General features: G+C 35.8%; 2 protein-coding genes across 3 annotated transcripts in view; both read left to right on the top strand.

Moving 5' to 3' along the window:
• The window catches only part of LOC142353006 (nuclear envelope integral membrane protein 1a-like), a 501,744-nt gene extending 489,010 nt beyond the window's left edge, over nt 1-12,734 (top strand). Inside the window, exons 2-9 of the mRNA XM_075405185.1 lie at nt 100-186; nt 647-973; nt 1,956-2,028; nt 2,097-2,193; nt 2,364-2,567; nt 10,603-10,742; nt 11,618-11,779; nt 12,315-12,734. Coding sequence (XP_075261300.1) covers nt 108-186; nt 647-973; nt 1,956-2,028; nt 2,097-2,193; nt 2,364-2,567; nt 10,603-10,742; nt 11,618-11,779; nt 12,315-12,585 — 1,353 coding nt within the window. The 5' untranslated portion in view covers nt 100-107 and the 3' untranslated portion in view covers nt 12,586-12,734. The remainder of the gene's footprint in view (nt 1-99; nt 187-646; nt 974-1,955; nt 2,029-2,096; nt 2,194-2,363; nt 2,568-10,602; nt 10,743-11,617; nt 11,780-12,314) is intronic.
• The window catches only part of LOC142353005 (uncharacterized), a 284,250-nt gene continuing 271,313 nt past the window's right edge, over nt 3,152-16,088 (top strand). For both annotated transcript variants that reach the window (XM_075405184.1, XM_075405183.1), the window contains exon 1: nt 3,152-3,174. The gene's annotated coding sequence lies outside the window, so the exon portion shown is untranslated. The remainder of the gene's footprint in view (nt 3,175-16,088) is intronic.

The raw sequence follows: 16,088 nt of genomic DNA, 5'->3' as shown, positions 1-16,088 counted from the left end.
GCTGTATCATTAGTTTCAACGTTATTCCAGTTGTCCTGAAGTCATTTAGAATCGTTTGAAGTGCTGTTGAAGAGGTTCAATTTTGGTGTTTTTTTCAGAATGTTTGAATGAACATGACCAGCATTCTCTACCACAGTGCCTTGATATATGTGCTGGTTGTTGTTTGTGACTCGGCGAAATTTCGGGGTAAAATTTTTAGCAATAATATTGCAAATTAGGCCGTTTTTGTCGGCATTTTTTTTTAGCTTCGCTGTCATCGTAAATGTCTTATAGCGTTGCACAAATAAATCAGTTACTGTTGGCACTGCGTGACAAAGTCCACGCGTCGTCAATGGGTTCTGAAAACGACCGTTCAAAAGAAATATCAAAAAATTCTTATGTTGAGTATAGAACAAAAAGTGAAGGAGAGCAACCGTCCGGAATATCAAATTTTCGTGTTCGTGATTAATTTTCGAAATTTTGATTATATACAGCAGATATTTAGTTCTAAGTTGTTCACCACACAAAAAAATTTTTGTGTGTGTTGTTTAATAATGATAAATCGAGATATCTCTGCCAACTTCCTCAGATAAGCGTTGATTGAAAAAGGCTCTTCCCCACTTGGGTGTAGATAAGCCTTGATTAAAAAAGGCTCTGTATTTTTTAGAGCCCGAAGTTCTTCGTGAATCAAATCGAGAGTACAATGCTTCGTCAATTTATGAGTTCCCAGGTCTAGTGAAGAACCCACTGTGGGTCTTTAGCTCTGTGGCTATAAATATATCATGCACGGAGAACGGGAAGCCAGCCTACTCGAAATATTTTACGGCATGCACAAAAGAAGAAGCGCTTGAAAAGGTTGATAGCAATTATTGGGTATCGGATGCCTCAGTTAATGGGACTGTTGTGTGGTTTGTGCCATTTTCGAAGAACTATATCGGTGTTTTTATGGACAAAAACATTGATCGAGTTTGCTCAGTTCGAATGCAACTTAAGAGTAAGTTTGACATTCAAATTTCTTACGAGTTTGCGGAGTATTGAATTTGCGGAGAAGTAGGTGGTGTAAATTTATATAGTTCGGATCTTTTCCAGGGATAGTGCCAGGAATAAATTCCCTGAGACAAAAAATAATGCATCCTATTGTTAAGCTATCAGAAGACTAGCATTGTACCTAAAAAGAGAATTTTAATCAAGTGTATTTAACGAGTTTCAGTTGTAAGGCCAGCTCATTTGGCCATGCCTCAGTGGCCCGTTATACTTCATATAATAGTATAACGGGCCACAAGCAGCAATTGGATCAAATATCCGCTTAAGTAATGAACCGTGCTAATTTGTAAAATGATAATTGAACAAAAAGATCAAAGGGAATAAGTTAGGCATTTTGTCATTGCGTTGCTTAAAATTGAGCTCACATTTTAGGATAAAGGTGAGCACATAAAAAATAAACAAAGCTATTATGCTTTTGTGCTGCGAATTGTGACTGGCCAGGGTTATGCAGCGGATATCATTACAGAATGCTCTGAATACATTATGCTAAGGCATGCCGCAGTTTCTTTGGAGAAGAGAAAATGTCAAGCATTTTGATATTGACAGTTGTCAAGCAGTCATTTTTTTCAATGATTTTAACCGAAAGTTGGTGAAGAAGAACACTGCCTTTTAAGCTACCATGAACTAATCATGAATTAGTTATAAGAAAGAGAAATCAGGATTTTTAATTGCTTTCAAACAGGATAGATATGTAAAGCCTGGAGAGCAGTAAGCCCCCCCCCCCCCCCCCCTGAGACACCTTACACTCCGCCCACCCCCCTCCACTCAATTCCCTCGAGTTTTTGCTTCACGACCCTGTTTCCCTTCTTTTTGTATAACAGCTTCATGGATGAGTCCTTGTCGCTTGAGAGGAGTTCATTTCACATCAGTTTTTTATTTTTTTAACATTCTTGAAAAATAGTTACTAGTTGTCCTTTATCTCTACTGTTTAGAAGTGGAACCAATCTATGTTGGAATTCTGACTCTGTCTTTGCTGCTCTTCATAATCGCTCCATATCTTAGCAAGTAAGGCTCTTAAACAACTAAATGAAATCAATGAGGTCATCATTTATGTGAGCTTGCAATGATTTCAGGAGTACGACTGTGCACTACTCGAGTGGAACATTGGTGGGTGTGTTTGGGTTTCTGTTGGTGCTCGCGTACCTTCTCGCCAAACTGATACCAGGAAAAGTAAGTTAATCGGTAGAGTTAGTTGTTAGCAAATTTGTTTGAAGTTGAATCCGATTTTTCGTTCTCCAATTTACTCGTTAAGCTGTCAGAATCTGCTCAATCAAAATCGGGGCATTACTTAGTTGAGTTGCCTTTTCAATTGTGAACGTGTCCAATTTGTTTTGGTTCAGAAAGCAATGTCTGGGTTCCTCTACTTCACCGGGTGGTCTGTGACTGCATATCTGGCCAAGTTGATCACACATGACTTCGCCTTCTTCTTGCCCTACCTTGCTTGTTACTTTGCAGTTGCAGGTGCCCTCTCATTCGCAGTAACATACTACTACGGACCCATTATTAACCCACGAGCACAAGATATCATTTGCTGGTCATTGAGAGTAAGTCATTAATTGCTCTCGAACAAAGTTTGAAGCAACTACAGTAAACGCTTTTGTAGTTTTATGCAAAATTTTCACTTGAAGATTCTGCATTTTCGTTCTCGAACATTCTTTGAATTTTTTGGGTGACTTTTTCACATTTTAGTTCCTCAAGTTTATCTATTGTGAGCGAAAGAAAGCCAGCCATTGTAGCTGTGAGGTTAAGATGTAAGACTGCCAACCTTGAGGGGCGTGGTTCGAACCCCCTGTGGGGTCGATTTTTAGGGGTCGCAGCCATAAAACATTTCTAAGCACCCCCTCTCTAAATTAGATTGACCCCGTTTGTCATTCAGTTTATCGATTTCTTTCTTGCAGTAAAGTCGTTCAACAATAGAAGCTGTTGGTGATCTCATTGCAGAAACTTCTAAGCCGGAAGGCTGTAATTGGCTTTGCAACTTTTAGTGTAATCCTTTATTTTGTATTTTTTACCATGTCAAATGTATAGGAAGAAAACGAAAAGGGATATGTTGAAGAAGAATGCGTAAACCGTATCTAAGGGGATGGTCGGTTTTCAATGGCGATTTTAATATCCTGTGAGCCTAATTGTTGTGATAAACTTATTAAATAGATGAGCCAGCGAGGCATGGGAGATCTGATGAAAAAATTGGATGAGAGTGAGTGTCTTGATGAACCATCCAAGGAAATTTTGAAAACCGTAATCGAAGAAAATTTTGCGAAAAACACACGAATTGCCGAATTGGAAAATGAGGTGGCACAAATGAAGATCAAAGTTAATCAACTGGAAAGATATCAATCGAAAGTCTATTTTTTCGTAATCTACCGTTTAGTTCAAATGGAACCTACCTCTCAGATGTTATCGAACTTATCCAAAATGCGTTGAATGTCAACATTGAAGCGCGCGATTTAAAAGCGTGCCATCCGTTGGGCAGAGGATCGTCATTCAATCCACCAACAGTAATAGCAAAGTTCGTCTATTTTGACCAAAAGGAGAGAATCTGGACCAGAAAGGGTTTGCTACGGAATTATAGGAATCCAAATAATGGAAAAGCGGTTTTTATTCTAGAGCGATTGAGCAAGGACGACAAATTAGTGAAACAGGAGGCTCAAGCAAAACAATTATAAGTCACGACTAAGAATTCAGCACCTTGTTCAGATCGAGTCAGATGGGATGAAGCGATATCTAGAAGTGAACTCTATTCAAGATATTATTGAATTGCAACCCGTTGCTAGTAAAATTGATCGCAAGTTCAGTTATCCAACGAATCTACAACAAAAGCAAAGCCAAGGACACACCACAACAGCGAGTTCGATGGAAGTCTGAAATTATTTACAACACGCCTGTTCCGAGGCTAACAAAACAACCAAATTTTGCGCCTGGTACACCTTTATCAACCAAAATGCCTTCCCTAAAACGTATGAGTGACGATTTTGAAAACGACAAATATACCAATCTAATGGACGAACTAAGAAGCAGGAAAGCTGATAAAGACGAATTGTTAGATTTTGTTATGGGGCTTATTAGTGATTCACTGAATGCCAGAGACAATTCTTGCTGATATTGAGTAACTGCCGTTTCGGAGCGAAAAGTGCTGCGATGAGTCTGGAACATAAGAGTTCGCCCAATAGATTAAATAAAGCGACTAAAGTTTGACCTGCATCAAATCACAAAATTTTAAACTTAAAAACTAGATTCATTAAAAAAGATCATGAAGAATTAGAGGCACTGGTATCTTGTTTTGTGTCTGCGCCTTCCGTCATATGTTTCACAGAATCTTGGCTAACAGTAAATGATGATTCGAATTTATTCAAAGTAACAAATTATAGCACTTGCTTGTCAAGTGGTAGGGGTGGAGGTTTTATGATCCAAATAAATGATGAGGTGAACTTGATTGAAGAGCTGAGTTGCAAATTAAATGAAAATCTTTTGGTTCACTTGAAATTAGGAGAGTTAAAGATTGCTCTGTTAGAGATTGATAATCCCGTCAGAACTAACAAGCAGAATTTTGTTTTTGAGCTCGAGAAAACATTGGAAAACATCAATGAAAGTTATGACAGAATAATTGTTTGTGGGGACTTCAATATCAACGTGCTAGATAAAAATCTGATGACTTCGTCATGTCTATCGACTAACCAATCGAATGGTTTTCAACGCTGTTGTCGCGAGCCAACTCGCATCAGCCGAAATACCTCGACTTGTTTGGATCACTTTTTCGTGAAAAATTTAAGGATTCAGAAAACTTTTGTAATGGAGGATCAAAAATTATTGCGAACATTTTCCTATCGTGCTACAATTTGAAAATAGCAAAAGCTGTTTATCGGAAATTGGTTTTCGTGACACCAGTTTTTTAAAATCGTTCAATAGAATGTCATCTTTTCTTGAAAACATTTCTAAATCACTAACTATGATAAGATACCAGGAAACGGAAAGTATAAATTGTGCATTTGACAGATTTGAAAATACGTTCAAAGAAGTATTAGCAATGTTTGCACCTTATCGGAGGTCAAGCGGCAATACAAATAGAAAACCTACATAGTTTGATAAAAAAATTTGAAAAATTTGATTTGCTACAGAAACCAATCACACAAGTCATGAAAAATGGACTGTCAGAAAAACGGAAAATTAGGAGAAATTTAAAGAGAAAAAAAGGTTTGCTATGAGCAAAAGTTCTCAAAATGCATCGGAGACTAAAAATAAGTTTATAATTTTTTAAATGAGCTTAAGGGCGTTACTGTTAAAAATTCTAAAGTTCCTTGCCTAATAAAATATGGTAGAAGAATTCATGATAATCTAGATGTTGCAAACGAGCTCAACACTTTTTTTTAGGTATAGGAAAAGAAACAAAGGAAGACATCCCAAATGAGGTTTTTGTTAGTCCTCAGGTTAATAACTTGCAGAGTATGTGGTTTTTGAAACAATTTGCAACGAAATCTTGCAAATAATTGAAGATCTGAAAGAGAATTCAGCTGCGGGATTTGATGATAACAGTACGATTATAATTAAGAAAACACGTTCCTTAACTTGTAAGCATCTTGTCCATCTCGTAAACAAACCTTTTAACGGCTGTAAATTTCCACGTCTTCTAAAACAAGCTAAATTTGTACCTCTGCATAAGGCAGGGGCGAAAGACGAGATAAATAACTACAGACCAATTTCGCTACTCATTGTTTGGAGTAAAGTTTTTGAACACGTTGTGTATAATCGATTTTATATTTACGTTGAAACTTTCAATTTGTTCCATCCTAATATCAATTTGGTTTTCGAAAAAAAAACATAGCACTACTGATGCCATTGCAAAATTAACGGAAACAGTTCTTGAGAGCCGCAATTGTCAGGTAGCCACATTCTTTATTGACTTACGAAATGCTTTTGACACGATTGACCATTAAATTCTATTACAAAAGCTTGAACTATATGGTATAAGAGGCGTTTGCCTAAGATGGATTAGTGATTATTTATCGGAAAGACAGCAATGTGTTTCTGTCAACAATTGCAACTCCAGCTGGTTGAAGATAAACTGTGGTGTTCCACAAGGCTCGATTCTTGGCCTGCTACTTTTTTTGATATACATAAATGACCTTCCAGACGTGTGCCAAGTCTTCAGAACTTTTCGCTTCGCAGATGATACCAACTTAACAGCAGACAATAGTGATTTTGAATCAATACAAAAGGATCTGTTCAACGTAAAGAAATGGCTCAACGCCAACAAGCTGTCTCTTAATCCTGAAAAAAGTTGTCAAATGAATATTAAAATAGGAAACTGCCTCTAATGTCAATAGGTTTTCCGTATTTAAGTATACCTGAGTCAGAAAGCTGCAAGTATCTTGGAGTGCGTTTGGATAAAAAAAATTCATGGAGCACATTGAGGAAGTGAAGAAAAAGTTAGCAATGCAGTGCGGAATAGTGTCAAAATTAAGGCATTATATTCCCAAAAGTGTCTTTTTCCAGTTTTATTCATCAAATATCAGACCAATATGGTGTGCTGATTTATTGATGTGTAAGCTTTACCGCCCTTCAACCTTTAGTTCTATTGCAAAAAAAATTCTCAGACTCATTTTGTTTCGGAAATACACAGAAAATGTAACTCATTTTTTTGAGAAATACAAGGTCTTAGCTGCTCACGAATTGCATATTTACGAACTTCTTAAGTTTGTAATGAAATCAAAAAATAAAATGCACACAGATACATATCTTAATGAGTTATTTTCTTTTGAATCCCGGTCAAACATCCAACAAGAAGATCTTTGAAATGGTTGTTGAAAATACCAAAGTGTAAACGAATGTTTGAAAGGAATTCGCTGAGATACAGAGGTGCCAAATTACTTAATCTTTTTATCGAAAACAATGTGTTGCCACCAAACTCTAATGAGCTTTCTAGATGTTGGTTTGTCAGTCTGGTGCACAGGACATCACAGAATGATTCAATTCGCTGTCGCCGGGGTCAAAAATTGAAAATTCCTTCAAATAAACTGAGAATTTCATCTAATACCTTTCAATAGAGAATTTTTTTTCTTCTGAAGATATATCCAATTTTAAAAAGAATTAAGGGCAGTGCTCAGTGATCCAGTCGGATCCGTAAACTGTCCTCTCTGCGTGTACGATGGTTTTATTTGTAATGCAAAGGTAACTTGACGCTTTCTGATCTTAAACTATAAAAGAAGGAATTTTTGTAATGTGTTTTATTTTGATGTTTGTTAATACTCAGAGGAAAACTCTCTCTCTCTCTCTCTCTCTCTCTCTCTCTCTCTCTCTCTCTCTGGTAAATAGGTAAAGCAAGGCTTTTATTGTTTGGTTGCTTAGAATCATTAGTGGCAATTCTTATCGGCTTTTTAATGGGGTATAGGTGGAAGTAATTAGTTGGTTTCAGTTCATAGCTTGGGTTTTATGACTTTGAGAACACTTGTTGTCAAAACTATTAGTGATTTTTTTCAGTTCTACCAGGATCTAAGACTTTTGTTGTTTCACTTAATCTCATCAAAGACAGGTCTTATCGGCTTTAAGTGCGACAAAAATCAAATTAGTTATTGATTTTGATTAATAGCCGCCGTCTGCCTCTCAACGGCAATTATTTAGGCGCTCTTCTTTTTACCTTTCAAAAAATCTGAGTTGTATTGGTGCATCGAATTTTATTTTATTGTCTTTTTTTCAGGATCTGTTTACACATTTTGACAATTTTTGAAGTCAAATTGGAGTAGTGATTTTGGGCACGCCGAAACAGGAAGCGTGCCCAAACTTTTTGTTTTTTTATTATCTGATTTTATGCTAAATAGCGTTCACAATCCATTCAAAGTCCATATCTAGTTTTTTGTTTAGTCAATGAAAATTCGTTGAATTGAAGGTCACGACTTGTACTGTTGTTTTATAATTCGTTTTACCTTTTTATCACGTTCTTCGTTTTACTTAAGTCAAGATTTCCACGTGTGACTTGCCTCTGTTTCAACTCAATGGATTTTAATTTCTTTCACACACTAAGTTACGCAATGTATTGAATAGGTCAATTACGCCAGGCCATTAGGCCATAGTACATTAGTGCATCAAATTTCATTAGAGCGAGTGCTAGCTAAAATATGTTTTGCCTAATATTCCTATGTTGCTAAATTAAGTGTAATTTTCGAATCTGACTGAAACAGCACACCAATTTATAACATTTTTGACAATTAGAAAAAAATGTGTCAATTTTGATCTCTTCTTTTCTCTTTCTGTTTCAATCCCGGTGCATCATGCGCATCAACGACGGCAAGTTGCCGGCTATATTTAATAATCTTAATTTTTAGTACTCCAACTCTATTTGTCAAAAATTTATGATTTTTTGATTGCTGTGAAGAAAAGCAGTTATTTTTAACGTCTTCTTATGCGGAATTTTTGCTTGATCTTTTTTTGACTTTTCGAGTAACTTTTACGCCCTTGACTTTTGGTTGAAAATGTGAATGAGAGAGAACTTAACTCTCTCATTCACAGTTTCAACCAATTGAACTCAACTGGCGGCAATTTAATACTAAAAGTCAAAATATAATTTCGCCGAAATATTTTGCCATTTCACTCCCTCTCGCCCACTGAAGCAAGCTGCAATTTATACTAGCCGTTCGATAGCAATTTTCCCGACGTCAGTTGGTTATGTTTTGGTGTTTGTGTCGTCCTTGCACTGATAAGATTAATGGAAAATCTTATTGGCTTTCCAATGAGACAAAACTGATTTTTGTCAAAATTGTGATATTGTTTTAGTTTTGTCCGTATTTGTCGATCATTTGGTCTTTCACTAGATGTCCATAATTTTTTTTTCACTAAAGGTCCTTCTGACTTTTCAATAAGATGCAAAATTTAAAGTTTTTGTTGGCTTGGTTGTTGTTTTTTCAACACTACTTGTCTAAAATTGTGATTTTTTCAGTTTGGCTTTTTCTTGGTCTTTTTGTTATGCTGTCCCTTAATGTCAATAATGACAAATGGTTTTGGCTGTCCAATGAGACAAACGGGAAAGAAGTTATTGGTTTTGTTTTTGATGTTTGTTTTTTGTTAAAACTAATTTTTTTAAATAAAATAATTTTTTTCAGTTTTGACCGTGTTAAACATTTGTTTCGCAAATTAATTTGTTTCTTTCACTTAATTTTTTTAATGACCTCTCTTTTCGGCTTTCAGTGCGACGAACGTAGTTATTGGTTTTGATTAATGATTTTGGTTTTTATGACCTTAACTCTATTTGTATACCAATAATTGTGTCTTTTTTGAGTAATGCCTTGATTTGTTGGTTATCTTGTTGTCCTTGTGTTAGAAGTATTAATGACACATCTTAGTGGCTTTTGAATGAGATAAAATTAAAGGAGTGTTTGATTTAGGTTATTTTGTTTTTAATGACAACATGTTTCAACTAAAAGCTTAAATTTTTATGGTTTTCGTTTCTGTTCACTTTTTAAAAAGGTTATTGAAATTTTAGTTTACCCGCAATTTTTATTGATTCAAAATTTTTAAACACAATGATTTTGATTTCATTTGCTTGTCTACTATTTATCAATCTCAAGGTTTCTTTTAGATATCAGTTTCTTTGCTCTCTTCCTTTTCTAATGAAGCTTGGATACCAACAAAATATACAATTTAAGTGTCGATATTTGTTTCTCTAATTTTAAAATTATTTGCCTGCTAGGTTTTTACAAATCAAAGAATTTGAATTGTGTTGGGGGGGCTGTCTTTTTTCAAGATCGCTTGGCACAATCTCATGGTTTTGAAGTCAAATTGAAGTGATGAATTTGGTTACGCCGAAACACGAAGTAGAGCGAAAAAGCGAGTGGTTTTGCGGCGTGAAATGTTGTTGCTCTAGTTTTAAAGTAGATTGAGAAAATGGTGTTTGAACAGAAATTTGCTTTCTCTCTAGTGCTTTTTTGTGGAATTGGATTTTTCTAGGTTGTTGTTTTTCTAATCCAATCATTGTCCATTTTAGGTCTGGTTTTTATTTAGTCAATGAATGTTCTTTGAATAGTTTGTCAGGACTTGTCCTGCTATGTTTTTTTTTAATTTCACGTTAAAGTGGCACGTTTGATTCTGACCTCACTGTTGCAACTGGATGGAAATCAGAATTCATTTAACAATTTTACGCGAATAGTTTCAAGTTCAAAAAGCGAGGTCAAAAGAATTGGGAGAAACCAATAAAGCCCGTGCACTAAGACTTAATGTTTAAAGACTTTGACTTATTGCATTCAATTACCAGAGTTCCTTAGAGTATACTGCTAACTAGTATTGTTAAAAAGCGTTTTGTCCTCCAATTTAGAGGCTGATTTTGCCATATTTACCGAAACTGCTAAACAAATTTGAAGACACTAAATAAATTGTCTGTTCCAATCCCAACGTCATCCAGTGTCAACGGCTACTATTTTCCGGCAATTTGCTGGCTATGTTTCTTTGTGATGTAAATTAATTGAAGGTTATTACAGTTTTCCTAGACTGGATTGTTGACGCCAGTGAACGTTACCTGAGATATTTATACCTGTAAATTGCAGTTGTTAGTATCTCATATCTTTGGCGGTTCGAGCAAATCTGAAATTCTTTAAGGCGGTGTCATTTATTGGAATCTACTACAGTGTTCAATTCGAAGCAGTTGGATTCACTATCATGATTCTGCTGATGACTCGCAGATTCATTCCCTGCAGTTGGATCAAAATTCCTGGAGTTACTTACTTCAGGATGAAATGGTAACGTATTGCATTTTGGGCCTTCAAGTTGATTTTTGTGCGTTATACACCCTTTCCAAATTACGTACTATCTAATAGTAAATTGTTTTTAATTGCTTTCGACCGAAGGTTGGAGCAATCATTGTAGACGTGACTCTGATTGAAGTCACCGAGAACTTCTGGCGTTTATCGAGAACCGCGAATTTGTTCGAAATATTAAGTCAGAATTTTGAAGTGACTTCTGCAACCATGAATTAAATTGATCTTCCGCTTGTTCAAGAGCAATTTGTCTCACGTTAGTCCGATAAAGCGTCTATCTGATCAACATCTCTCAAATATTGGTCTTTTTGAAGCCTTATTTTCAGGGGTTTTACAGAACAAACAGTGATCGTTCTTGCAAAGATTTAACGGGTCTCCCATAGTTAACGCGCTCCAGGCATAGTGGGACGAGTCTATATCGTCCTGATTGTGACGTTAGGCCATAACATTGGATGTCGATAGATAAAACATTTAGTCTGCAGAGCATTGAGTGTACATTTCGTTATCCTTCGGACTAGATTGATGGAACCCCCATAAATTATTCATGTGAGATCTTCACCAGTCATCTATTGCATCAGTCGCACTTCACCTCCTCCCATTAATATTGTTCAAACCACTAATCAACTTTTAGTGAGCTGCAAGAATTAGTAGATGAACTCATGGATACTTGAAACGACTTTTTGGAGAGTAGCCAGAATGGATCTGCTTTCTTTGCCAATGAGCTGCAAAAAGTATTACAGCAAAACTATTATGTTCTTCTCGTTTGCATCATTTTTATTAGTTGTACATTAGCTTGTTCTCAACAAAACAAAAAAAATGTTACAATGGTAATGTGCGCCAAAGGTAATGTATTAAAGGTACGTTCGCTACCCTCCAAAGAGGAAACTGTTGACCTTAGAAGAGTACGAGTTACAAGGGCAGGTAGAGACTGCAAGAGCACTGGAGGAGCTGAGAGAGTACTGTCTGAGGGCAGAATCACAGCCATGGAGACTCGTCAAGAGACTAGCCAATCCTGAGAGGTCAGTCAGAGCTACTCATGTCAACAACCAATATAGAGTAATGTAGTGCGGAGGGTAGCGCAGATATCTGAATTTTCTCTTGCTTTCATTTTTGATATCTTAAGAAAGTTGACCTCCGTTCGAAACCCTTTTCACTCAATTCATCAAGATTGAATGCGCGTAATTAAAGGAGAAAAAATATTCGGCTCTGCTGTGCTTGTACACAGTACACCAAAAAGTATGCAACAGGACGCTGGTATTAAGATTTCTGGTAGTAATCAAGGTTTTAGTTCGCAATCTTAATCCTTGCACATTCAATTGCTAGTTTAAGAGTGTCCATAGTTCCGTTTTCGATCACACTTTTTAGTTTCTGTTCAAGCTCATGAGAACTTGTCTTCGATGAACAGCGTTTCAGTTTTCCTTTGTATCTGTAAACAAACACAAACAAATAGTGTTTTGCGTTGACATTGGTTTGTGTGGCCAGAAATGGAACTTCCATCACGGAGGGGGGGGGGGGTAGATTTGTAAGGTGTGGGTGTAAAGTGCTATATTTCAGAATGGCATCATTTGTGGAGGGAGATTCACACGTTACTGTAACTGAAAAGTCCATGCATGATGAACTCCTCGTTAGCGCAGTTTACTCCTCAGACGAAGAGATGACTAACAGCACTGATAACCAAAATGAAAACAACCCACAACTGTCAGATGATAATTCGCTCTCAGTGTATAATCAGGGATCGGGACACTCCCGGGATTCCAGGAGTGGGAAACAGCTATCCCCTCAAAATTCATCGAGGTCGCCAGTACGTGAACAAAATAGCCGATGATTTGAACATCAAATTGCCGAAAACGACGTGAACTGAATGTTGGCAGTACGTACTGTTGACGACATAATTTGTGCATCATATTTTTTGATTTATTGAGTTTTGACGTTTTGATTTCTTGTTATATACGGTTAATTTAATTTTAAAGCTCTCTCTTAAAAAATAGCATCTGAATGCATTTTTCAAGTCTATATATAAAAAGTAACTCGAATTCTACACCGTGTTTAATATCCTAACATGCACATGCTTAGGCTTCTTAAATATTCAGCAAAGCGTTTTGCATGCAGTATGAAAGAGTCAGTAAGCGAAAAGCTGCTGACGCAAAAGTGTCAATGACCCAAAATGTGTTGACGCACAAAAGGTCCATGACCGATAAGTGATGATGCATTATATATCAATGACCCAATAAAAATGCAAATAAAGGTCAATGACAAAAAAAAATCACGATGTCTAGCGTACATTGTATTCGACGGCGCTGCGTGTATTTATAATGAGAATTGAAGTTTTAGACTCGTGATTTATGCTTTGCTTGCACTGTTAATTTTGATTAAATTTGAAAAAAGTAAAGGTAGAACAATTGAATAAATTGATCACTGTCACCCGAATCTATTGATGTAGAATTTGCTTTCCACTACTGAGGATGAATATGACTGTGGTTTTGTTTGAAAAACACCGTCAATTTAAAAAAAGATCTCATAGCTGCTGAACGCTCACGATTGATATCAATGAAATATTTGGGTTTTTGAAGATACCGACTTTTTTGGAATAGTATTCATACTAATAATTATACGTAATGTTAATATTAGATTAATATTTAGAGTAAATGGCACTGTTGTTGGTGCTCTTGGAGCAGTACCTAATGATGATAATAAGGTACTAAGAGGTATATCCTGGATTGTGCGTTGCACCGAACCTAGTAATGATACTAGGACAATAGTACAAAGGAAAAAACGAAAAGAATATCAATGTTAGCTATTGTGAACGCAAAAAGTTTTGTAATAATGTGCCTAATGCAGCTGAATTCCTGTTTGATCTTGGAATGGAAATCGAAATTGGCAGGCTGCCGTATACGAGTGTTGGTTATTGACAAAAATAATGTAAATGAAGAAACTCAATTCAAGTAAATTCAGTGTTATGGCTGTGACTGAATGTTACTGTAAAATTGGTAGTGAATTTTATCATCAAGATAGAATGACACTTGACTATAATGCTAATAAATATAATGAAGCATCCAAATACACAAAATTTTTCAATAGAGGTTGTAACGGGTTAAAGGTTAGTATTAAACCGTAGGAGTAACAGAACATTAAACACCAGTCAATTACATGCCATGCATTGGTTTGAAAAGTAAAGATTATTACTTTTTATGGTGATGGTAAAAAGATGAATTTTATTGTCCTATAGAGACTATGGTCGTAGATCCATATTTAGTTAGCTGTTTAAAAAAGTATCATTTTAAGTGAATTTTTTATATAAGCGATGTGTTATTCACGCAAGGAAAAAATTCTACAGAGTGGTTTCTTTAAAGTAGTGGGAGAAGTGTCTTTTCGGTTGTTCTTTTTCCAATAAAGTAAGCAGCAGAAAAAATGGGAATTTTGGCTAATTTTTCATGAGTAGTACAGTAGTGGAAAAAGTGGTCAATTTTTTATGAGTGTTATTAATAGCCGCACAGCGATAGCTGGGGCTATTATTGGCCTTCTCTTGGTTTTTTTACAATTCAAAGAATTTGAATTGTTTTGGGGCGCTGTTTTTTTGTAAAGATCTGTTCACACATTTTCATGATTTTTGAAGTCAAATTGGAGTAGTGATTTTGGTCACGCCGAAAAAGGAAGTGGAGCGAAAAAGCGAGTGGTTTTGCGGCGTGAAATTTTTTCGCTCTAAATTTAAAGGAGAGTGAGAAAACGGTGTTTGAACAAAAATTCGTTTCTCGCTAGTGGTTTTTTGTTCACATGCGGCAATTTCACTTTGAATTTTATTGTTTTTTTTCGATTTTTTGGATAGGATTTTTTTCTAAATGGTTTTTCCGATCCATTCATAGCCCGTTCTAGGTCTAGTTTTCTGTTTAGTCAATGAAAATTCTTTGAGTTGTACGTCAGGACTTGTCCTGCTATAATTTTTAATTCGTCGTGGCGATTTTTATGACCATATGACGTCACAACCACTTCAAATCTGCTTTTTGTTCATTCATTCATGCAATTTCAACTGAAGTGCATGTGTGACGTCATTTTTCGCTCTTAGTGGAGCAAGTTTTTTTGTTCATTCGCGTGATTGAATTTTTGGTCATACTTGACTTACCTCACTCTCAAAATTGACTTCCTCACTTTGAAATTGACTTTTTTTTACTTTAATTCAAAGAGATAAGGTCAAATGGGTATGTGTCACTCTAAATGAAGTTTATGTGAGAGCAGCTAATTGGGGCAGCAATAACTTATACAGATTTTTAATCAAAATATAACATATCAGCCTTCAATGAAAAGACGAATTTTTTGGTCTGTCATGTTTACTGTTTTTTTGAGACTGCAGATCTACAAAGCTACTTCGGATATTTTCTGGTAATCTGCCAGCTATGTTTATAATGGGTAGAAAATGAGCATTGTGAATGGTTTTTACTGCAGTGTTTAAAAAGTGCTACCTAATCCATTTTCTGCGATTTGTTGTCATTGGTTGATGGATGGCACTTATTGATGGATACACTACAACTTATCGGTAGAAAAATTGATTCAATTTAGGCTCTTCGAATTAGCACAGTCTAATTTGTACGTCGGCATAGTTTGACGTCACCTGAAACAACCAACCAAACAACAAATTAAATAACAACAATTTAAAATGAGATAAAATTGATATCAAACCAATTTTAAACGGCCCTTAACTGTATATCCCTCCAAAACTATCCCTCTTATAATTAGTTCAAAGTTTTCCAGTTCACAATTATCATCGCTGTGAAAGTCATATCTCTAACTTTGATTTTTTTTCATGTTTTTGATGCCAAAACTTTAATTTCACTGTCATACATGAGTTTCATTGTGCCACACTCAACTTTCATGATGAATGCGGTTATATACCAAACTTTTTGTAGGTTATTAATTAATTACAGTAAAAGCTTATACAAGAACACACAATATAAAAAACTATTCAAAACCTGTCGTTGTCTATGAAAACGGATCAGACTTGAGAAGAGAAAACACCGATAAAAAAAAACAAACAATACATTATCTCAAAAACAAATATCTCTGAAATAGAAACAAATGAACTCTGTGAGCCATTTTCTACAATCTGAATCGTTTAAATACATCTAATGAGATATTCTTATAGAGAACTTCGCAAGATCACACACGTAAACTTGCTAAGAAATCCCTTTGAGCATAAGGTATTTTTGAGTGACAAACCTCGCACTTTCGGATGTAATAGATTCTTATCAAGTCACGAACCGCTGAGGCATGACCATGACCAGCGAGACATGGGTATATGCGGTAAAATATATAATCCAGAACTATGCTATGTCCAAT

Source organism: Convolutriloba macropyga, chromosome 14, assembly GCF_964194025.1.
Source record: "Convolutriloba macropyga chromosome 14, txConMacr16.3, whole genome shotgun sequence".
NCBI classification, from domain to species: domain Eukaryota; kingdom Metazoa; phylum Xenacoelomorpha; order Acoela; family Convolutidae; genus Convolutriloba; species Convolutriloba macropyga.
The sequence above is the reverse complement of the archived record's forward strand: the minus strand, read 5'-3'. Positions and strand labels throughout refer to the sequence as shown.